This window comes from Ixodes scapularis, unplaced genomic scaffold, assembly GCF_016920785.2.
Source record: "Ixodes scapularis isolate PalLabHiFi unplaced genomic scaffold, ASM1692078v2 PGA_scaffold9__187_contigs__length_104089568, whole genome shotgun sequence".
Taxonomy (NCBI): domain Eukaryota; kingdom Metazoa; phylum Arthropoda; class Arachnida; order Ixodida; family Ixodidae; genus Ixodes; species Ixodes scapularis.
The window spans coordinates 77943475-77968533 of record NW_024609884.1 but is presented as its reverse complement, the minus strand read 5'-3'; the positions used below and the strand labels follow the sequence as shown (position 1 = coordinate 77968533).

General features: G+C 44.1%; 1 protein-coding gene across 1 annotated transcript; it reads right to left on the bottom strand.

The window, feature by feature from the left end:
* Positions 1-12712: 12712 nt before the first annotated feature.
* LOC115313484 lies at positions 12713-20585 on the bottom strand. Its single transcript, XM_040205975.3, has 3 exons — positions 20377-20585; positions 15285-15707; positions 12713-14234 (listed from the first exon to the last, which is right to left on the bottom strand). Exons 2-3 carry the CDS (start codon positions 15705-15707, stop codon positions 13341-13343), a joined length of 1317 nt encoding a protein of 438 aa, XP_040061909.1. The 5' UTR covers positions 20377-20585; the 3' UTR covers positions 12713-13340.
* Positions 20586-25059: the final 4474 nt, after the last annotated feature.

Genomic DNA, 25059 nt, shown 5'->3' with positions numbered 1-25059 from the left:
TTCACGTGTGGTCTTCCTAGGCGATACTGAAGAGGACTACACTGTTTTTTCAAAACCAAAAATGAAGCGGAGTTGCCCTTTAAGGTGCAATTTGCTGCCAAAAAGCTGAACTGAGAAAAGTGCGTTCAAAGTGCTCCAACCTCTACCTTTTTTTGAGCATTGGTAGACCGAAAATAATTTATAAAAAAATAACTATCCAGTGTAAACTAATAAAACTTTCTGGGAATACTCTCTAGAGGTTGGTGGATGTAAACTTGGCTTTTTTCAAACTCAACATTTTTTGCAGAAATTGTTTTTTCTGGGTAGTGTAAAAGGGATGGTGAACTGAAATTTGGATTTCAAAAAAACAATGCTGGAGATGTAGGCGGGACGCTACAATCCCTACAACACTACTAGTAAGGCGATATCTCAAATGGACGGCCGCATTTTTTGTAAAAAGAAGTCGAGATTGAACCAGGCCGACGAGGCGCGTGATTGTCAAGATACCTAGTTTCCTCCTCTCTTCGCTTCGCTCCCTCAAGGCCGCGAGGTGGAGAAGACGCGAGGCCGTTCCCTCTTCTCGGAGAAACATGACGTCAACATTCCTGCCAAATGCGCCTCTTTTTTGAAAAATACGGTCATCCGTTCGAGATATCGCGGTATGAGCGATGTTTTGGTGTTTGTAGCATCCCCGTTGCACGCTTTTGCCACGTGTTTTGGGGAATCCAGGTTTCGGTTCAGCATCCCTTTAAGCTGTTAGCATGCAAGTATTCAATCATAAGTACAAGCGTGCTCATAGAAATAATTACCGTAAAATACCGAGCATTCGACAATAAGCGCCTACCCCTCAATTTTGCAGCATTCGGAAAATACACAAAGAACATATCTTTACATATTGTTGACCTATGAAGCACCCATCACCCAGTTTTACAAGATTATCTCCAAATTTTGAGTGAGAGCTTGCTCAGGATTTTACAGCAGGTTCCTTTTTTTCATTAAATCTACACGTGGCTATATTTCGTCACGACTTGCGAGAATCAAGTTGGCGCAATGCGAACTTGACAGTCAAATTGTGGCAAGATATAACTCCCCCACCCCCTCCCCCTCCCACAGAATGATCTTGACAAGGTACAACAGTGGTGCAGCCCCTTTTCACCGCCGCCACAACCCCCATGTCTTCTCCTATACTATCTCCAGTGTTGGGGAACATACATCTAAAAGGTACTTCAAGTAAAGTACAAAGTAAATGAGAGGTGATGTATTTCAAGTAAAGTAGGTAGTAAGTATACTGGGTGCAATGTACTTGAAATAAAGTACTACAGTAAAACCTCGTTATAACAAAGTTGAAGGAGCGGTCGTAGTTATTTCGTTATAACCATTAGTTTGTTATAGCCAATGTCCATTTCTCCATACTATTAGCAAGCAAGGGGAATTATGATTGCTTTGTTATATCCATTAGTTTGTTATATCCCATTTTGTTATAACGAGGTTTTACTGTATAAATACAATGTACAGTCAGCACGGAATGAAACCCGAACGCCGGAACGCGTGGCCATCGATACAGGCTGCTCCACCTGGAGGGCCCCTGAGAACTAATGAAAATGCACCTGGGTGCGAGGGTGTGGGTCCTACTAAGATGTCCTCAACCCTCGTGCTGACTGTCTGGGACTTCCGCGTTTCGCCGGTGGCGCGTCGTAAGCGCCGTCACTCGGGGTACTTTTCTGTCGCCGCACTGTCGCCCGGTCGACACCGGGCGGCCACTCATTCATTCATTCAGAGTTTTATTGTGTTTCCCAAACAGCTTTAGGGGTCTTTTTAGGGTTACACTTCACATTACAAAACAGCACTGAACTAAACAAACTACATGGCAATCCTAACCACAATACTATTCTTGAACTTTTTAAAAGGTATAAAAAAGTCCACGTGAGGGTTAAAATGCTTGTTGTACGTGAGCATCATCCGTGTCAGCGGGGGACTGGACTCTAGATAAGAGGGGTAAAAAAAGGGAGTAGACCTATTTTGTCGCTGGGGGACATGAATTGAGATTCTACTCAATAATATTGGGGAATCAGAAGCAGAATTAAACAACTTATATAAAAACACCATGTCGCGGACTAGTCGCCTAGTTGAAAGAGGCAAAAAACCAAGAGTGCCCAAAAGAAGCACATAATGATAAAAAAACACTCCGTCCAATGTGGCGATCGTAGACAATTTTCACAAGTCGTCTCTGTATGCACTCCAACCTGAGCGCCTGACTAACACCCTAAGAATTCCATTCCGTAGAACAAACGTTGAACCGTGATAGAACCAAAGCCCAAAAAAAGGTTCAGTATACAGTTGTAATTTCGGAAGTCACGGGTAATGCGTGCAATTATCCCCAGGATTCGCAAAGAATCATTATTAACCTATGAAGCACGATAGACCCTGCTCAGACAGGGCGATGAATGCATTCCACTCCGTAATTGATATGCCTGGCGTATCGGTGGTTACCAAAGAGAGCGTCAGCGAGCAATGGACCTTTTCCACATACCGACGGCACCAGGCAGTGGCTGCACGAACTAAAAATCGAGGAAGTGACCTACCTGCGCTACCAATCGATAATGGGAGCTACGCTACCAGTTTCTTCGCTCTCTGAGCAGCGGCGCCTGCCCAACGCGACTTTAAAGAGGGGCATCCGTGGCGTCCACCCAAACGTCGTGTTTTCCTTTCCGTCGACGTTCTTTTTTTGTGGAACACAATTATATATATGCTGCAGTTACGTGTTCTACTCGCTGATATACAGCCTCCTTCCGAATTTCTTCGATTTTTCGTTCCGACTTCCGCCGCTTGGCATCGGGCGCTCGCGCGTGCGCAGAACGCTTCTCAGAAAAGGTCCATTCTTCGCGTTCTAAGAATCGACTGATAGCCTCGCACTAAAACAACTGCATTGCTCCTAAAAACCGAGGCCTCCGCGTCAGTCTGTTGCAGCATTTTTTTGTTCATAAAGAGTATGGTCGTGCGAATAAACGAATTTTATTTCGCGTTTATGACGTTTCACTATTTCTCAGAAACCGCGCGTGGCACGTTGTTCACCGGAGCCCCAGCGTGGTTCCGGTGACACGTCATCAAGCACTACGGGTCTCATGTTTCAACTTTCATTTTGCCCTTGCGATACACAAAGCGATAATCAATGACAGCGCTGAAGAGATATCGCTGGGAATCCGATGCACAAAGCGAGTGACAGTGCTTTCTTGTATCGGATGTGACGGCGCTTACAGCGCGCCACTGGCGAAACGCGGAACTCCCAGACGCACCACGCGAGATTCGGGCTCATCTTAGTAGGACCCGCACCCTCGCACCCCGGCGCATTTTCACTAGTTCTCGGGGACCCTCCAGGTGGAGCAGCCTGTATGAACGGCCACGCGTTCCGGCGTTCGGGTTTCATTTTGTGCTGACTGTACCTTCAAAGTAAAGCACAAGTCTTTTTTAACACAATCTTTCATGATGCCCTTTCATTCCCCTATACAGTGATTTTTTAACTGGTTTGCATTGCCCGAGGGGTAATCGGAGGTGCATGACTTATCTTTGGAAACGGCGGCAAATATTTGATAGTCAAGTGGCCACGGAGTAGTTATTTTCAGAAATGGCGCCAAATTAAGATGTCCCTCCGACTCCTGAATTTGGCGCCGCTTGTACGGGCTTGTTGCACCCAAGGGTGTTAAATGTACGGGGAGAGAGTATGACGTCAGCCTTCCGCAAGCAATTCTCTCGTAGAGGAGTGTCCTCTCTTTAATGAAAAATCGGTGAGTGTGCAGGCGAGTTGGTGATAATCAAAATGCGACACCTGGGATGTGGTGCTAAAAAAATTAAGGAACGCTCAAGTTGAAGGAAAAGACAAAAAAACATATCTCAAAACATTGTGACATTCTTCTCTCTAGTCTTTTTCTTCGGCTTGAAAGTTTAATTTTTCTGCACCACAGTCTCGGGTGCTACATTATGATTAATTTTGCCTTCCTAATATTTTTAACCTCCTCGTTTGCGCTGACCGAGTGAGAAGTAGCAAGAGTTTAAACGCTACCGGAAACTCGCCCCCAGAACAAAGGAGCAATGGGTCGTCTGCTCACATTCCTGGTGCGAATACGGTAGAATATCCCCCCCAGTATTTCTTCAGAGTTAACAAAGCATAGTTTTGAGATACAAATTTAACGAAACCAAATTTGGGAAATGTAATTTAAAATCGAGGGTTGTACTTTCCTCGGAAAGTACTAGAAAAAAATATTTTAGGTAAAGTACAAGTACATACTCAGCAATTGTACTTCAAGTAAAGTACAAGTTTTCTAAACCTACTTAAAGTAGAACTTAAAGTACAATTTGCTTAAAGGGATGCTTCAACGAAATTTGAAATATTCCCGTCGTGTTCAAAAATAGGTTGAATATGATCCACAATATCCGTAAAAGACAATCGCACGTTTGTGTTTTGATCCTGGTGGCTGTATTTTTCGTGATAAACGGCCCACTCTGGCAAGCGCTCAGAGAAGGCCCAGCGGAGACCACGTGACATCCAACGGAATCGTGACGTAGGTCGTCTCAAGACGAGCAAAGCTATGGCAAGGCTGATGTCGAGAAAATGGCCTAGTCGTTCCCGCCACCGAAGCGGCTGCTTTTGTACGAATTTTGAGTGACGGGTTAATCTTCTATAATCTTGTAGGGGGACAATAGCGACTTCTGCGACACACAAAAGGCATTCTCGGGAAGAGTTGAGTTCCTCCTTCCCCTCCTCTTTTGTCGTGGCCGGAGATGAGACAACCTCCGTCACTAGCTGTCAAGGTTCCTAGACGGGTATTACAAGTGAGGCGTTAGCGACATCCACCAGGTGCTCTTTGCTAATCGTTTAATTCGTTTTAAAATTGCTTTTCGAGACATTTTTAACAAAATATTTGTATGTTCGATGTGATACTGCTCCTGTGAACACATATAGACAGAAAAATGAGCGCCGAAATTTCGTTGTAGTATCCCTTTAAAGTACAGGGTGTCACAAAAGAAAATTTACACGGTCTTTCTTACCGCAAAAATAAACTAGGCATCGCCGAACGCTCATTCTCTGCCCAAAGGTAGCGCTAGAGGTCACAACTAGATGCCAAAGTTTCAGCCCGATCCGATAACTTTATCAAAAGTTATAAGTGATTTTCTGAAAATTGCAATGGGGAAATGGCGGCCGACCTAGTTTTCAGACACATGGGGCTCTATGGCACCAGAAACCGAAAACGGGCAAAAATGGGCTCCATTTTCCCATTGAAATTTTCAGAAAATCACTAATAACTTTTGATTAAGTTATCGGATCGGGCTGTAACTTTGGCATCTGGTTGTGACCTCTAGCTCTACCTTTGGGCGGAGAATGAGCGTTCGGCGATGCCTAGTTTATTTTTGCGGTAAAAAAGACCGTGTAAATTTTCTTTTGTGACACCCTGTATTTCTCAACACTGGCTATCGCCAACACATCCCTGCTGAACTAGTGGAATCCTGTAAATACCTTGGTGTACCCTTTGCAGCGATTTATCATGGTGCACACACATCACCAGCATTACCGGATCTGCAAAAACAGAACTCTCGGATCCCTGAAGCATCACCTATGGTCCGCCCCCCAACACAAAAAAAAAAAATACAGGCCTTCTTGTATCTTCTATTTGGAGCCCATATCGAGCTTATCTTGGCAATGCAATCAAAACCATACAAAATTGCACCACCAAATTTATTAATTCTTCATATTCGTATGATACATATATCATTGAAACATGAATCAGGCCTATAAAATCTTCGCCATCCTCCGTTTATTCCATAAGATTTATTCTTCACTCGCCCATGCGCCATCCAACGTACCCCTGCACGCATATCGCAGCGCACCTGCCAGGTACTCCAAGTTTCTTGTCCACGCACCCTCACGTACCACTACCTTCCTCACCTCATTTCTTCCCCTTACAGCTTCAGATTGGAACAACCTCTTCGACCAGATTGTTGCCATCACCTGCCCATTAACCTTCATAGAACGTGTAACCCGTCACCTTTTAGAATGACATGTAGCATTATTGATTTTTCTCTCGTACCTACCTCTTATGTAATACCTCCTGGGGGGAAATAAGGTGATTGTGATTGATTTTGGAAAGTGCAAGAAATGGCTAGATTGTACTCTTTCAATGATATCTTATTCCTCAAGAAACTGAAAAGTAACGTCGTTACTTTCAACTTCAAATCAAGACAAGGAGAAATAAAATAATGTCCATTATTTTATTTCTCCTTCTTTTAGGGTTTAGATTACAAGTTAGATAAAGAAAAAGTAACTCGTTACAGATAAAAGTTTGCAAAAAAGTAACGAAGTTATAGTAACACGTTACTACCCAAGACTGATATTGTCCGAGACACCCATTGGATTTGCAATGTAATCTTTAGTTTTGCATCTATGTAAGCAATAATGTGTTAAATATTCCCCAAGAGTTTTTAAAATTCTTGACCCACACTTTATTTATTCATGGTATAACAGCATTTTTCATTGGGCTACTGTCTGGATTGATTATATTCATATGTGTATTCGTATGTTTTGTTTTATTCGTTATATTGCTATTTTTCTTTATATAGTATTTTCTACCTCTAGTTCTCACGAACTGACAATATCAATTAAAAAAAAAACTCGGTGCTTTGCTTCTGATAGTCTAAAAATTACATGGCTGAACCCGGCATCATACGTCCCTCAACCCATGCTCAGTTGGCGGCACTACATACACAACCAGGAACTGATCGGACCCGCAATTCTCGGCACATTCAAAGCAGATTGAGAAGAGGCATTTCCGTTGCAGGTAACATTGCAAAGATGCATGTGTGTGCATACACATGTCCAAATACTGTAGCTGGCATGCAGTTTTTGTCACTGATTACTGTCGTGAAAATGCACTGCGCTTTTGTAGTCTGATAAACCCTACTTTATCATCTATATTCAGTAGCAGATGACTCGACAGCTGTTACTAGATGGATAAGTGCCAGAACAATAGGCAGCCGGCTGCGGTAAAAGGGGGAAGAGCGGCAGGTGAGAACGAAAGCATCTTGAAGGCATCACCACACAGGTGTAAGGCAGACCACTCCTCTCTTCTTTTTGTGTTATGCAGAAAAAACAACAGCAGTACTACTGGTTGATTCTTTTTTCTAGTGTGAGTATGAGAGTATGAGTGAGGATGCACTGAGTGATTGGGAAGGAAGGGTAGTACATCGTAATTTAAAATGAACTAAAAAAAAAAAGGAGTGTTCTGGAAAATGCTTGTGGATCTCTGAGGGTGCCATCCAATGGCATCACCCTTCGAGCTTTACGCTATGTTTTGTCTCCAAGTTCTTTGGCAGCCAGTTCTTGCATCAAAGGTGCAGGCATTCACCAAACCTGTTGCTAGTGGTCTGACACATCACTTGCAGAAAATGCACTCCTCGTGCCATGTTTTGGGAAGCTTTGCCCACAATTAGTCAATTTTCCTATGAGATATCTGCAGGTGTAGACAAGACATGACTGATAATCCACACAACACCAGTTGCTGAATATGTTGTCACATATTCTGCAGTTTGTTGCTATTATCCATCTGAAATGCCAGCCGAAATTTGTGTAAAAACTATGTATGACACGAAAATAAGAGTGCTACCATGTTACGGTCGTCACTGTCAAGCAGACTATTTATTTGGGTACACAGCATTGAGAATAAGTCCAATTATTTTAGCACAATTACCTTTTAATTGGTAAAAGTAAATACAGTTCTAACTAAACTTGCTGGGCATAATAGACCATGGATGGATGGATGGATGAATACGGCTGAGCCCTTTGGATCGGGCGGTAGCTTACGACACCTAGCCATTTTGTTTTACCATTTAAGCTTAGAATATTTAAATGTGAAATCTATATTCACTCCGCAGTGCAAAGAAAGTGAGGCTATGAAACCCCCTTGCCATCAGTGAATAAGAAAATACCTAGTTTTCTCTCGATTTCTGCCACCATTCACTTAATCTTTGCTTGGTAATCTCTACAGTCTTGAAATCCACTCTCCCTTCGCTGTCTCTAAAACCCAATGACTTTATTAAATCTATGTTGTCTTCGGTAGGCATAGGGTGAAGCCCTTTACAGTAGAGTATCAAGTGCTCAGCTGTCTCGTCCTCTCCACAAGCAGTGCACACTGTATCAATTTCCTGGTACTTCACTCTGTATGTTCTGGTTCGCAGAACACCCGTCCTCACCTCAAACAGCAATGAGCTTCCCCTAGAAGCTTCCCATATGCGAAATGCACAGCACCATCTAGTGGGACGTCGAAGAACACGCTCAGTCTCACCAGTTGGCTTCGGTGCTGGCAAAGGCCAGGGCGTGAAAGTGTAGTTCAGAAGAATCCTTCACTCGCACAAGCACTTGTGTAGAGAAAGCTCTTTTGAAAACCAGGGGCCTGCGCCTTTGCCGGCATTCAAAAGTAAAATTTCAAGCTGAAGTGTACGTCCGCCATGTTGGTTGTGGCAAGAAACCGGTGACCGGCGGGGGGACAAGCACATACATGCGCAAGAGCAAAAACAATACTAACCGTTAGCTCGCAGGTGTGGGTGAGGATTTATGACGGTGAGCAGTAGGCCTCGCTTGTTACTTACAACACTACAAAATTGACAAATAGTAGAGGAATCTCAATGCAACAAAAATGGCAGCACGCAGTGTTGCCAGACGTTCAAACAATTTCACATATTGTCTATTTGGGGACAAGGGACAAATGCACGTCTCAACCAACTTGCTGACCACCATGAATCCAAACACAAACACCAACGGCAGGAGGGATGACAAAAAAACTGATGAACACGAATCAAGGCTTGCATCGGGAATGATAGATAGATAGATAGATGGGGTTTATTTGCGTGCCTGAAAACAGCCAAGTGGCTTGAGCAACGGTGCACTGTCCTGTACACAGATACATAAAAGTATGAGATAAAAACACAATCGGGCGAAAATGTCTGCTTCACCAAAAAAGGCATCGCGAGTCTGTTGCAGACGTGTCATTGGGCAAGTGGCCCGCACATCAGGATAAAACGTGTCTGCATTTTGATGTCCTCCCTGACGGTACCCGGAACCTCAGCGACATCAGCAGCTGGGCACAATCAAGAGAACCATGCACAATTTGACGCAGGAAATGCATGTCTCTTGCAATTCGTCTATCGTGCAGAGGCACTAAACCGAGGTCAGTGAGCAGGGAATGGTAATTGTAGAAACGGCGGCGGCCGATATATTGGTCGTTTTAAGATTCTTATAAACTTACGCTAAACGTTTTCAATAAGATTACTATGTAACATTGTTACAGAGTTCCAAACCACAGACGTGAACTCGAGGCGTGATCTAACCAATGCACAATACAGACATAAAAGACACTCGGAGCGACAAAATTTTTTTTGTCATCTGCGAAATTGCACTTAGTTGGCGACAGGGATGGGCAGTATTTCAAATACAAGTAATTGAAATACATATTTTAAATACTTTGTGTATTTTGCATTTGTATTTAATTACAAATCGGGTAATGTATTTGACGTGTGTATTTAAATACTAAAACATGGGTATTTCAAATACAATTGTAATTAGATACAATTTTGCGGGCGAAAATACATCTCTCAAATTTATTGTCACTGTCCAGAGCAGGAAGAAAACTACCTTCTGCACCGAATGCAGTGTCTCTCAATCAAGCACAAGCGTTTAGTGACTTTGTAATTACGGTGCTAGTCCAGGGCAAGAATAGTGACGAAATCGACATTCACAGGAAGACTGGCTAAATAAGTGCCTGTGACAACTTGTCATGCTTTCCAGCCTAATTTCCATCCATATTTTTACCTGGAACATTCTAAATGCGCGGGTCGTCCAGATTTTCTTAACTGGTGCGAGTTGCAACAATAAAAAATTCTCTAGCTAGTGCTGCGCGTGTTGGTCTTCTCGGTTCTTTGTTGGTCTATACCAAAATGTAATTGACAAAAAAAAAAAGAAAAAGAAAACTGCTTGAAGCTCTGTACTTTTTTCACCTATTACGTCCAAGCTGATTACATTTTTTGTGTGATTATATTTATGTTACGTTACTAGAGCCTCGCACACTAACTCCTGAGTGTGCGATGCAAAATTAAAATGAGATACCCAGAAACCCGTTGCAGGTGCCCTGAAGTCGCTGACGCAAATTTCGAGGAATGTATTTGGAAAAGTATTTGGAGGAGACCAAATACATTTGGTTGTATTTGTATCTTGTAATTAAATGCTTTTTTGGAAATGTAATTAGATTTGTAATTAAATACATTTTTGACTAATTACTTTGTATTTGTATTTCGATACATATTTGCATGTATTTTGCCCATGCCTGGTTGGCGAAGTCCTTGGCCAACAATGCAAGAGACGTGGAGGCGACCACGTCTCTCGCATTGATGATAGAAGACAAGATTAATAAACAGGCGAGCTGGTTAATGTTACACATGATTCTAGCCGGAGGCGACAACGGGGACCAGGGACAAACACACGACAAGAGACGTGTGCGTTTCTTCTTCGTCGTCTCCGGTTTGAATCGTGAAACCACACGTTTGCCTAAATCAAATTTATGCTATGCACCTGGCTAAATGGGCCCCTTGGTGGTAAATCAATACCTATTCTGTGCGGTATAGTTTTCAGAGAAAAAATTTGGCCAGTTTTCTATGCACTCCGTTCTGTAAGCATAATATTCGTCAAGGAAACCGAGCATATAATTGGTGGAATGCACTCGGAACTGGAACGTGTATCTTGCCAGAGACTTTGTCGGGCATTCTATTCTGCTTGCCTCACAGTGAACTGGGGAGCAAATAAAAGAAAAATAAACACATTATACAAAAGGTTTTATCCCAAAATAAACCTGCACAAAGCATAGTTGATCGGCAAGCCCCTATTTCTTGGGCATGTCAGTGGTGGAACTGACAAGTGGTGATTTGGAGCAGCTGTTGTAGCAGGGGAGAGAGGGTTTTGGAGCTTTCATGTCAGAAAATTTTATAATCTCTTTGAAAGTTAGCCTGTGGAAAAAAGTGCAGTTGGAGTGAGGAAACTGTTTAAAGTGTCATACCTACAGGGGACCTAGCCACTACAGATATTTATTTATTGAACAATCGTACGGCGATAATTTTGCAGATGTCTGAATTAACCCATTAGGAGTGCCGATGGTGTTTTCGGTCTGTTTTACATAAGATGTTGGCTACTTTGTAGGGTTTGTATCACGCTGTGCTCGCTCATATTCCACCTGCTACTGTTCATAGAGCACCCATGCAAAGCACATAGCTACTCTAACGGATCAGAATGAATAGACCTAGCTATTCATTGCGATTGGTGGTACCGTTCGCACAAAAAACCGATAAGTCTTCGTTAGGCATGTGCAAATAATGGAATTTGGGTTCAAAGCAAACTCGGTCAATAGTAATTTTGGTCGAACATTTCTTAATTGAATATTGAATAGTTGCTGCCTCATCTACGCCTTTCACTACTGTTACACCATGCTTAAACGAAAATTCAGCTTAACTCGTGAAGGTTGTTCCCAAGCTTCTAATTGCCCACTTACAAGCTCATCTAGCTATATTTATAGACTGGCCTCAGAAAGTCCGATACCTACATTGGGATGGCAAGTAAACGACAGACTTTACATAGAATTAAACCTATAAAGGAGCCCAGCCGTACCTAAATGAGGTGATTTATAAATCTTGCTATATGCAAATATTTACTTCAATTCTAAATTTTTCACCAGTGGTAGGCACAATAGTACTGCAATATTTCTGTACTACTGTATTAAGTTGGTGTTTATTTAGTCTTCTCGGCTCTGGACAAACTGTCTAGGATGTGCAAGAAAGTGAATTCTGATGCGAGATAAACGAATATGCACTAAGAAACACCAAAACCATTTTGTATCATGCATTGTGGAAGTGGTGTATTCTATCCCTTTTTCGTGCGGCTGCAGATACATAGGGCAGACAGGACGCTGTCTTAATGAGCGGTTAAGAGAGCACTGGTACAATGTATCACAGGTTGTGTCGGGCCATTTTGGTATGCACTGCCGCCCCCGCGGATGTACTCCAGCCTTTGAAAATGTACAGTCATCAGTAGGACAAACTCGCACGCGAGATTATAGAAGCATGCGTTATCGGACAAGCGGGGTCAGAATGTGATAGTGCCCAGTCACTTGTCTTGTCGGTAAAGCAGAGCACGTTTCTTTGTAGATCGGAGAAGAGCAGTGCGTGCAGATGACTCTAGGAACACATGTCGTCCTTCTGAAGTGTTGTTTCCCTTCTTTGCTTTTGGTGTGGGCAAAGTTTGTATTTATACGCATTGTCAGATCCATTATTATGTATCTCAACACTTCCCCCCCTCAGATCCATTACAGCTCAGTTGTAAGTCAGTGCAGTGTTTGTCTTCAGTCTTCTGCTCCGTCAGTGTCCCTGCTTTGTTAAAATGAACTACCAACTAGCCCATTTGTCAATGTACGTTTTTCATTTTCAGTGGCACCGCCAAGCCAATGCAGACATTGTTTCCTTTTCAAGAACAGCTCTTTTGGTGCAAATTGTGCACAAATACAGCCTTTAGAGCAGCATGTAGCAGGTTGTTCGTTCTGGCGTAGTTTGGTGCAGCAGTTCCACCACTGGCATATACAACTGAAGAAAGAAAGAAGGAAATAAACACTAAATTTATTTAAAAAAAAACAAAATAAACATTGTGCATAAGCATGGTTTTCACATTTTTATTTAAAAGATTCGAGATCTCAATGATGTGCCGAGACATTCTTCAAGCAATCAGAAAACACAAAATCTGTCGTTCGAAGTGAATAGCGATAATGCAAGCATTTTTTACTGCATGTGATATCGCAAGTTCTCTTCACTTTGGGAAGAGTGACGAGAACATGCGATATTGGATGCTGAATTCAAGAGAAGTGATGAGAACACCACTTTTCTTGAAGTGGTGTTCAAGTTTGAAATGACTAAAGTAATAATAATAGAAAAGAATAAAAGTTTAAATGCACTTTATGCAGATTTTTGAGCCAAACACACCATGTTTGGCTACTATGGCAATTCAAGGGCTTCTGAGGCCTTAGAAATGGCAAATTCATAATCAAGGGTTGCCTGTATTGTGTGGGACATTCTGGTAAGGAGGTGGCACAAACCATTATTTTTTAAAAATATAATTGGCCACTCTTTTTCCCGCAGAAAACGCAAAGGATAAAGATTTAAAAAAAAAAATTGTCACGTGACCTTGACAGTTATTATAATATTTATGCCAAGCACGCTGCCATTCACTTGGCACCTTCTCGACATCAGGAGGAACTAATATGCCGAGGGTGAGCTAGAGAGCCTCCCTAGGGTGACCCGTAAATGCTGCTGACATCTGCCGGGAAGAACTCCTCCAGTCTGAGGGGTTCGTCGTCGTCATCGTCAGCATACTTCCGGATAATGTCGAGAAGCGAGCTGGTGACACTGTCATTGGTGTCGCCCCCCAGATTAAGACCCTGATCTAACTGTGCTACGACATCAGCAATGTCGGGCAACGTCGGCGTGCTAAACTTGCGGCCACGCGTGCTGTCTTGCTGTTTTTCTGGTCCCGCTGCGGCAAAGGACCCCGACTCACACGGGCACCGTGACAATGCTTTCTCGTAACGTTCCTGCATTCGCAGACTGAACTCGTGGTGAGACGGAGATTTCATCGGATCTGCATTGGGATCCAGGTGCTGGAGGACCTTTTCATAAAATTCCTCCATCCTGGCACTGAAGTCGGGGTCGGAGTTGAACGTGTCCCCCTTGCACACGCTCGCTCTCTCATTGTCCTGTGGACTCGACGGCGGAGTGAAAGTAGAGTCTCTGATCTCCTTGTTGATCGTAGACGTACCTTCTGCATCGAGGCTGTCGTCGAATTCTCCCACGGCTGCTGCTGCTGCAGCGGCGAGGACTGCATCGTGAGCTGTGATGCAGACATACGACTCTCGGCGGACCAGGTCCGAACCTTTGTCAGCGGTCTTGGCAGTTTGTTGGGCCTTACGGACTGGTGTAGACTTTTCTGCTGGTCGAGCGAAGACAGGTTTGGTTCTGATGCCGTGCAGTGTTTTTGTCTTCAACTTAAATTCCAGCGGCACGGTGACTTTTCGCTTCTTTGTATGCGCTGGGGCCGGTGCAGCTTCCTTAACGCTCGGCGGAAGGTTGAGCTGTTGCGACTGGGCCAGAACTTTGGTACGGGGCTTTTGTGGTTGTCTTGAGGCCTAGAAGAAATTCAAAACATAATAACTGTGTTACTAACAAGCTTCCAAGAAGTGAAAAATATTCTGAGTCAGGTGAAGCTTAGGATGACTAGTTTGGCAGGATGACTACCTTAGTTAGCAAGAGTGGTATCAAACAAAAATTATGTCAAAATCACCGCTGTCACTATACTTATTCTCGACGAAATGCGTTAGCATTTTAGCGCAGGGGTTCCAACTTGGCGAAGGATGGGAATTCCAACCACACAACAATTTGCATACTGTCGTGTTCGGAGGGCCAATCGGTTCCCTCGGGAGTTGGCGGTTTCAGATGCAGCCACTACAGCTTCCCTCGATCACTGCCTACAACCTTCATATTGTTGTCTTCAACAGGCAACCTTTGGCTCTTTGAATACAGATGCCGGCACGTGCAACTACACTCGCAGCATGCTCCTTGGTGCCTGGGTAATTTAGCAAAAGCTCTGTTCTCAGCTAGAGGGTAAAAAAAAAAAAGCTGTCAATAAAACTTTTGTTGACAATAAAGCTTTCAATGGAATGACCCAGACCCCTCAGCAGGACAGCAACCCCATTAACCCACTCGCACGCATAGCATATTTGTACTATCGAGCCCTAATAAAATGTGAATGGCAGAACATACCATAGAATACCGCACATCCGCCCATTCCACATTAAGCGCCCATCCCCAAATTTGTAAGATCTGAGAAAATATGTACAGTACATTTATATGTAAAATTGATGACCGGACAAGCGCTCATCCCCTATTTTTTGTGATTATCTCTGAAGTTTGAGTGGGCGCTTGCCCGGTATTTTACGGTATGTCTTTTGACACATGCTTGCTACCTGGACGACAATTGGGAAAACATTAAAATTTGCAGTAGAGGGGGGGGCTCTACTGCACATTTTTTAAAAGTTCCCAGTGGCCCTCCACGTGCCCTTGGTTCACAGCAGGTGGTCCACAGCATGTATCGAAAGTACCGTGCTCTGCCGTTAACATATCATTAGGGCCCAATGGTACATGAATGTGGGCAGATTGCATGTTTCTTCAGCTCTTACCCTCTTGACAGACTTCTTGACCGTTGCAAGCACGACCAGCCCTCCCTTGTACCCTTGGTCCGACCGCACATTGATGGTGACCCTGCAGCTTGCATCATTGTCGGCAGGAATCCACTTGACAGTCAATGTCTCATGTCCTCGGGGTGCCACTTTGAAGACTTCAGCATCGACGGAAAACCCTTTGTTGCGAGGAACACGCTCAATGAAAACCGTCTGCTCAACGACGGATGTGTTGCATACTTTGATGGATTGGCTGGCCTCGGTTCCCACAGATATGTCATCAAAGCACAGTTGTGGAGCCCGTGAGAAGGGCTGTAAAAGCAGTACTTCTGTTTTGGCGGTGACAGGCTTGGAGGCGGTGTCGTCCCGTTTTGAGGGAGGTGAAAAAGTCATGGTATGCACCATGGTTCTGTCTCGAGACATCTGCAAAAAAATAACATCAATTAAGAAGTGTCTTTGGATGCTCATATTGTCAAGCTTTTGAGACAGGTATAGGAACCGTGCCATAAAGTTTGCCCCTGACATGTGGCACGATCTGGTGCGTAACTTCCGAAAGATGGGAAGTGCACTTCGTCATTTGCACCATGCTTGCACTGCATAGCACACAACACAGCACAAACAAACAACTTTATTTATTTTAGTCAACTATTAAAACTATACTATGCATCATTCGAACATGTAAAACAGTGAAGGCTACAAGCGCGAGGTCCTTGTTTATCGTATAGACCGACACGCTGTTTACAAACAAGCCCGCGTTTGCTCACACCAGGTGTGGGCACTACGCAGGCACAGAAACCGAATTCGCGTGAAGTGAAGCATCTGCGCATGCCGTCGACAGAGCCACCGCAGCTGCGTGACACGGACCGCGTCTTGGCTCATATGATGGGTGCCCGTGATAACCATGATGTCTGGAGATGGAATGCTGCGTTTTGCACACATTTCATCTATTTTCTGAGCTCTGGCGACCACTTAATCCTCTCCATGTGATACTGTGTATCTTCGATTGATTTGCTTGTTGTAGCACTCAGTCAAAACTGCATTTGTGGCTGTGGATGAGCAAAAGAACAGCCGCACGCTGGAACATTTTTTGTGTCCCGACTACGATACGCTGTTTTTGCAACACTTGTTAATGTTCTCTGGTAAAGAGCTCAGCGTTACTCTGAGATTTGTCTGGTTGCTATTCAACGTTTGACTGAGGCTGACTGTCGATTTGATTAAAGAGGAGCTCCGGAAAAATATTACTCATCCTCATCTTCGGATGCCATTTTATTCTGACCACCTTTGCGAGTGTCTACGAAACGCCCAATATTTTTTTTTGAGATAATGAATTTTGAAGTTTACGCGTACAACTCCAAATCACTTGCTGCCGCTCTACTGGCAACAACGAGCAGGGGCACTCGTGACGTCAAATGTTGTATCCCAGAGCACACGACGCTCCCTAAACCCATGGCGTTTTAGTGATAGCGAATGTCTGTAGTTTTGCGAATTGCATCTGATTTAGGCTGTTTGCTGCATGCGATGGAGGGGATTGGTGATTGGCTGCGGGGTGCAATAAGAAATACAGCAGAGTGACATCTTATTGGTTTCTAACCGAGACGAGAAGTCTCTGCTGCAGAAGCAGGTCCCAGCAGTTCACACCTTGCTAGCAAATAAAACCTTTCATGCAGCATCTGCATCCACGTGTCAGCAGATCGCGAATGCAGTTCCCACAGGAGGTCCCCTTGGAGGTGATGCCATGGATCGAATGCAAGCAGCGAATCGTCTGCAATCTCGTACTGAAAATCTTGACACATTTTCTGGCATTGATTGAGTACAACAAGCTTGATGAATCATAGTCCATTATTTCCCACGGAGGATCGAGACGACCTCCTGACTGCTTCGGATGCCAGGCGAAACAGGCTCAAGCTGTCCATGCGCTCATATTTATAGAACATCTGACGTCACAACAAGATGACAGACGAACCAAGACCGAAACTAACCTACATCATATTTGTACTATTAAAATTATTTAAAAAAATTTTAAGGGAAATTCATTTGCTGATTTAGGCTTAGTTTCTTGTGCTCTTTCAGTAAGTAAATGTGTTTCGTTGAAAACATTCAAATCGACACCGCAGCTCCCCTTTAAGGGTAGGATCTAGTGAATGTTAAAGAAAAGCTAAAACAGTTTAAAAAAAACAAGTTAATGCTTTTTTTTCTGGCAGTTTCTCCGGGAGGAGATAAATATCACCATTATCTGTCCTCAAAACAAAACAAAACATGAAAAAAGAAAAAAAAAAAAAAAAGAAAAGGAAAAACAGGTTGCCCTTTGTCGCAGCTGAACGTCATTGGTTGGTTGAGGCGCGACGTCGTAAAATGACCAGGCGTGATTCGAAGTGCATCTTTCGCACAAAGATCAACTAGCTATCCTTACCACATTTTGTCTCGGCATCGCAGAAGCTACTTCAGGGTTGGAACTCCTGAAATGTACTTGGGAGCAGCCACGGGAGCAGCTGAAACAGCTGTTTTGGAGCAGGTTGGGAGCAGCTAAAACTACGTTCTGGAGCAGGCTAGGAGCAGCTCAGATCAGTTTTCATTGCACTCCAGCTTGGGTCTCAGATGAGCACGGGAGCAATTACAATCGTGCTTAGCAGCACAGATGAACATGAGTGGTTAGGGACCTAGGTAGGTGGGATAACAGTGAAACAGATGCGAAAACTTGAAACTTTGTGAGCCTTAATGAGAATCAAAAAGCAAGTAACCTATGTTTCTGAAGATAGCATCCTTAATATTTTCTGAGTAGCTTTCAGCTGCTCAAAATGCAAACCAGCAATGCTTATCGCACAACCCACACGTGCTCGACATAGTAATTATATGTGTGAACCACGTGACGTGCGTAAGCAACGGACGTGCACTTGCACGGAGGAACAGAGCAACGAATTTCGAGTTTATCCTATTGTGCAACTCAATATCGAAGCAGCATACTACGATTAACAAAGTTATTGTATTTGAAGCAATAAGCAGGAGCAAGGTTAATGTACGCCAAGTACATCTACCACTTGCGTAAGAGCTGCTGGCCGGCAAGGTTTCGGATCGGACCGCATTTCATTTCTATCAAATCACGATTTATCTTGAGAGAATGCGGTTTCGACTTCTAACGATGAAGCACTAAAAGGAATCACTTGCTCATTTGTTTTCAACTGGCTGACGTCCGCAGAGCCTCAGGCAATCTGACGTTTAACGACTCGACCTCACCTCAGCCGACTTGCTTAACTGCTTATGGTTGAAGAATAACAATTCAGTTGCAGGTGGTGTAGCGCTTAGAATCAGTTTTTTTTGCGCGCTTCCGACTCGGGATACACAGGGAGAATAAACAGAACAAAGAATTGCAAGGCCAACCAGGCTAAATGCGTTCATTGTTGCCAATCGAGTCAATAAAACCGAAACCAAGACAAAATAAAGTTTTTTGGCGCACGTTTTGCGATTTGATGCATAACGGTGCGAGGTATTGGCTGTGGCACAGTTTCTGCAACATGGCGCACGATGGCGCAGACACAGGCATCTGGCGCAAAATGGCGCAAATGGCGCAGCCGTTCCACCCCTGTACTTGGATTCGCTGAAGTACCAGCCTCCTCTGTAGAAAGATGCTTGGAACTGCTGGACTAGCAACCATTTACTGAAGATAAACCTCTTCCTCCAAACCCATTAGTTCAGAGATACGAAACTAATTTTTGAAAAACTGGAGATGACTGCCGAAAAAGGGGACAGCACACAAAACAAGACGTTTTGTGTGTTGCTCTGGTTTTTCAAAAATGTGTAACATCAACCAGCTTGCCTGCCTACTCACTTTATCTTCAATTATATGAAACTAATGGCTGTGAAAGAAGATTTTCAGTAAATGGTTGCTAGTCCAGCAGTGCATATGTCCTCTTTTCTCTCTTTGTGTATCTTCCTATGTTCAACTGGCATCTTTCAGAAGCATTAATCCCCAAATAGCTCAGTAATGACGACGCGCGACGCTGGCTCTGCAAGCCAAGGAGCATGTGTGACATCATGCTTTCCCTTCTCCTGCTGCTGCTGAAAGGCGTGGTTTCAACACAACTTCCAAAGCGCCTTGTCAGGTAATACGGGCATGAAATAGCCTACTTTTTGTGATATTCGTGATGCTTGAAGTTGAATTAAACAGAATCAAGTGTTTCTAATCAAATTCAAAACCGCTCCAGCTTCCCTTTAATCACAGTGGTTAGCAACCCGAGACAAAGGTCAACACGGCCGTGTTGCGTCTGTGTCTTTAGCGTCGCGGTACATTTCATGGATCGTCCAGGATATGCCTGGAGCATCATGTCTACAATACCAAAGGAACAGCTCAGTTCTACCTCAGACAGACCGGTCACTACGTTTTCAGCACTTGCGGGAGCGTAGGCAGTCAAGCAAAATCAGCTCCGTGTTTGGAAGTTAGCAGCAAGGAAGAGGGCAGGAGTAGCAGACGACGCGCCAGACGTCGCGTCGTCTGGCGTCTGGACGCGGGCGTCTGGACGCATCTGGACGTAGTCTGGCGACGCGAAAAAAGCGAAATCCATGGTTTCGCTTTTTTGCCTGTGGAAGAGCTGACTATCACCCAACTGCGACACCTCCTAGACATGTGCTCAGGGCCTATGACATTAGAAATTTCAGAGGCCAATGCATATACCATTTTGAACTTCCGTGCACCCTGCTATGCGGCGCAAACAGAAGAGCGCAAGAACGACAGGGTGTGGCCAATTATGACGGCATTCGTCGTTCAGCGACTGATTGTGTTGTTGAAAATAATACTGGAGTGAAAATAACAGTCAGTGCTGCCCATGCTTAAACTGCACGACGCCACACAAGATCGTACAGTGACATTGACTTCTCCACCCGCTGCCGTCAGCCTTCGCTGACGGCAACGAGCTCAGTCTGGGGACTGGTCACCTGAAAACCTCGCCGAGAAGAGGAAAACTCAAGTCTTGCTTCTGTCTGGTCCGCTTTAGAAATCAGTAGCTCTGATGGTGCGTCGACTCCATGGACCGATATTTCCACGCTAGGTTACGGCAGCTTACGAGGAAATCATTTCATCTACACGGGTTGATTCACTCACCACGACGAGGAAGTTTCGTTTGCAGGAAGAAAAGTTCAACGCTTCTCTGTCTTGCGTCTGCTTGCTTTTCGTGTCGTTACCTGCAGATTTCAGATTTCAAATGCGCGACGGTTGCCGGCTGGGTGGGTTGGCTGGGTATGGATGGAGAGATGGATTGATGACAGAGCCTGATTGATGATTGATGGTAGATTTGATGCATCTGGTGGATTTTGTATTGTGCGGTAGCTTGCGCCGTCTAGCTGTAGTCTAGCCTTGCCTTGTGGCATCGGCACCACTGATCTCTATGACAATTGCTGGATCGCGCTTCCCCGCTTGTTCGCTGCAGCGCAAGTGAAGCCACCGGGCTTCACTCGCTTGGGATACGATTTGCCGTTTTTGCTAGCCTTTGCTGCGGTTTTCCAGCGTGCTGACGACACGTTTTCTACTCGTTCATCGTCATTCGCCGAAGAAGTTTTTTGAAGACTCTTTATATTGTTGAGACTTGCCGTTGTGAACACGTGGAAAATTTTACGAAAGTGCAGTGTCGCAGGAAAAAGGCACAACGCGTCGAGAGGAAGGGCTGGCGGCGTGTTCAAAGCTTCCTTGGCACGCCGAAGTGCCGTGTCTCTGTGCCTTCGCACGCTTGGATACCGACCAAGAACCGACGCCGTGTGTATGTGTTCAGCGAGTGCAATGTGCGTCAAGCTGTTCGTGCCTCTGGATCAGCGTCTTTTCCCCTCGCGGTTTAGGAACGAATCCAGCGTCCACTAGCGACGGAAGATGGGGAGAAGGTACGTCATTTTTTCGTCCTTAGACGATTTACACAATACCGTGCACAACAGCTCCTCATCACTGATCAGTGCTGGCTGATTATCAACCTACTTAATTGCACTTGACGTTTGAGCGCGGCTCGCCTAATTGTAATTGGTCAACTGATTGCACACGACCATATCGGCCGCGCTTCAAAGATTTTCATTCTCGCCGTCTTGTACTTTTGCTTTCGAAAACCCCCCTGGCTCCACAACGTTGCCCTATTCGTGCTCCCACGGAATCTATTAGAGTAGATTTGGGACATAGCCATGGTTAATATAGTACATAAGAACACGTAGAGATCTCCCCCTTTTATTGATAGCAACTCACCGGAACAGCTGGACGATCCAGAACTCCGTGGCCGATATATATAAATGATCTTAAGGCATCTACGCGCGACACACGTTCAGAACTTTGACGCGGCGTCAATTCTTGACCGGTATCCAAGCGTGCGAAGGCACAAAGATGCATCATTCGGCGTGCCAAGGAAGCTTTGATCACGCCGCGACACCGGCGACACGTTTTCGACGAGTTGTACCTTTTGATACGGGTTCACGCACATTGCACTCGCTAAACACATTCACACGGCGTCGGTTCTTGGTCGGTATCCAAGCGCGCGAAGGCACAGAGACACGGCACTTCGGCGTGCCAAGGAAGCTTTGAACACGCCGCCAGCCCTTCTTTTCGACGCGTTGTGCCTTTTTCCTGCGACACTGCACTTTCATAAAATTTTCCACGTGTTCACAACGGCAAGTCTCAGCAATACACAGAGTCTTCAAAAAACTTCTTCGGCGAATGACGACGAACGAGTAGAAAACGTGTCGTCAGCACGCTGGAAAACCGCAGCAAAGGCTAGCAAAAACGGCAAATCGTATCCCAAGCGAGTGAAGCCCGGTGGCTTCACTTGCGGGAGCGGCAAGCGCGATCCAGCAATTGTCATTGAGATCAGTGATCGGCACGTCTACAATGTTGCCACATTGGATCATGAATGTCCAAGAAATTCATAAAACTTGATTGTCGCAAATATTGGCAATGAAATGTAATTAAAGGTAAAATTTAATTCAAATGTAAATAAAACAGCACTTTTATATTTTTCTCAATTTTAAATCAGTGTTCCAGTTGTTTCACGTTAAATCTAGATTTGCTTTCGATTTGAGCCCTCTGATTACCACGATTGATTGGGACAGAAAGAAAAAACCGTTATGACAGTGGCAGAAAAATAAAGAGGTAAATTGTAAACTTCCACCAGCTCGTCTGTGCAATGACTGTATTTCCGCTAGGGATGTCGCGAAGCACCCTAGGTTCGAATTCGAAAGGTTTCGATATTTTCGAACCAAACTGAGGTTCGATATCGAAAGATTTCGATATTTTCATATCGACCGAAGGTCGAGTTTCGAAAAATTCGCAACTTTCGAGCACCATGGAGTTTAGTCCGAAGCTTTCACGGTTTCTAAAAGTTCGGGTTCGAATATTTCAAATAACTTTTTACTTGAGGCTCGAGAAATTCGAAGATTTTGACCTTTCCCAACTTGAAATCGAGAGATTCGAAAGATTGGAATTTCTTGAAATCTGAAGCTCGAAAAATTGAAGAATTCGAATTTCTTTGAATTTGAAGTTCGAAAAATTGGAAGATTTATTTATTTATTTATTTATTTATTTACCCTCAAGGCCCCGAAGGGCATTACAGAGGGGAGGGGAGTGGGGGGGGGGGGGGGGGGGGGGGGGGGGCAGGGGTACAGTTGTTGATACATAAAATATAATACAGTAATTAATGCACGCTTGCTCAGACACTTCAAAAATATTTACACAATGTTATAACAGTAATACCAACTAGAAAATGGTTAATCAAAATTAACAAACAAGGCATTTTTAAAATCACTAATATTGGTTATGGAGGCTATGTCAGCGGAAAGGCGATTCCAATCAGAGCTAGTGCGAGGAACAAAGGAGTTATAATTAAGGGGTGTCGCGTACTTTTGTCGAACCGGATTTTTAGGTCGAACTTTCGGGGTTCGACGGGGTCGAACCGGTTCCACGAACCTTCGAAACTTTTCACGAGATTCGACCGGTTCGACTTTGCGGACAGTGTGGCCAGACCTTGATACACGCATGTCTAGGTTTGGAGAATTTATTTTTATGCAAAGGGTTATTTTATTTTATGAACAGTTGCAATAAAAAGAAACCAATTCTAATTACTGAAGACAGTAATAACTTAATTATTTTGTACTGTATTAATTGAAATAACCAATAAACGGTGCCCTTAATTAATCTCTTAGCCATTACCATCCAATCCGAAGCCAACTGGCCAGCCTGTCGCGCATGCGCACACGAGTCGAACCTCAATACAAGGTTCGTCGAAATTTCCACAAAAAGGTCGAAAAAGTCGAACCTGGTCGAACTCGAACCTCTGCCGGTTCTCGACACCCCTAGTTATAATTAGGGGTGTGGCGAACTTTTGTCGAACCAGATTTTTAGGTCGAACTTTCGGGGTTCGACTGAATCGAACCGGTTCGACGAACCTTCGAACTTTTCACCAGATTCGACCGGTTCGACTTTGTGGACAGTGTGGCCAGGCCTTGATGCAAGCATGTCTAAGTTTGGAAAAACAAATTTTATGCAAAATATTTTTTTTTATTTTATAAACAGTTGCAATTAAAACGAACCAATTCTAATCACTGAAGAAGTTAATAACTGAATTTTTTGTACTGTATTAGCTGAAATAACCAATCAGCGCTACCCTTAATTCATTCCTTAGCCATCACCATCCAATCCGAAGTCATCTGGCCAGCCTGTGGCGCATGCGCACACGAGTCGAACCTCAATACAAGGTTCGTCGAATTTTCCACTAAAAGTTCGAAAAAGTCGAACCTGGTCGAACTCGAAGCTCGGCCGGTTCGCGACACCCCTAGTTATAATTAGGGGTGTCGCGAACTTTTGTCGAACCAGATTTTTTGGTCGAACTTTGGGGGTTCGACTTGGTCGAACCGGTTCGACGAACCTTCGAACTTTTCACCAGATTCGACCGGTTCGACTTTGTGGACAGTGTGGCCAGACCTTGATACAAGCATGTCTAGGTTTGGAGAATTTTTTTTTTATGCAAAGGGTTATTTTATTTTGTGAACAGCTGCAATTGAAAGGCACTAATTCTATTCACTGAAGAAGTTAATAACTTAAATTTTAGTACTGTATTGACTGAAATAGCGGATCAGCGCTGCACTTAATTCATCTCTTAGCCATTACCATCCAATCCGAAGCCAACTGGTCAGCCTGTCGCGCATGCGCACACGAGTCGAACCTCAATACAAGGTTCGACGAACTTTCCACTAAAAGTTCGAAAAAGTCGAACCTGGTCGAACTAGAACCGCGGCCGGTTCGCGACACCCCTAGTTATAATAAGTGTTAGTTTTGTAATTGGGGATACCGACTTTGTACTGGTGGTCTACGCGGGATGAAACATAAGTAGGTGGCGTTAGAAATTAAAATTTCTTTGGATCTAAAAGTCGAAAAATCGAACACTTCGAATTTTTATAGGCATAAAAATTAAAAAATCGAAGATTTCGAATTTATTTCTTTATAAAGTCGAAAAGTTCGAAGGTTTCGATTCTCTTTTAGTCCTAAATGAGAAATAAACTTCGAAGATTTCGAATTTCCTTCAAGTCCAAGTTTTCAAAGTTCGAAGTCCGGGTTTCATGTTCCTCCACCCAGTTTCAGTTTCAAATAACGTTTTCCCGCCTCACTCCAGGTTTTCACGAAATAAGGTTTAGAAAAGTTCGGATGTGATATTTAGACTGCGCGAAGTTAGTCAGGCAATTAAATGAGATGACGAGTGTCCCGGATGTGCTAGAATATTTGCCAGTGCAGAGTGGCGTGTGACCATAGATCAGTAATTGTGAC

Bases quoted from the DNA above. Each gene is read 5' to 3' on its own strand.
- LOC115313484 (XM_040205975.3), bottom strand. From the start codon at position 15,707: ATGTCTCGAGACAGAACCATGGTGCATACCATGACTTTTTCACCTCCC. The intron at 14,235-15,284 runs GTAAGAGCTGAA...AATTTCTTCTAG, and splicing joins TCAAGAAGTCTGTCAAGAGG to GCCTCAAGACAACCACAAAA.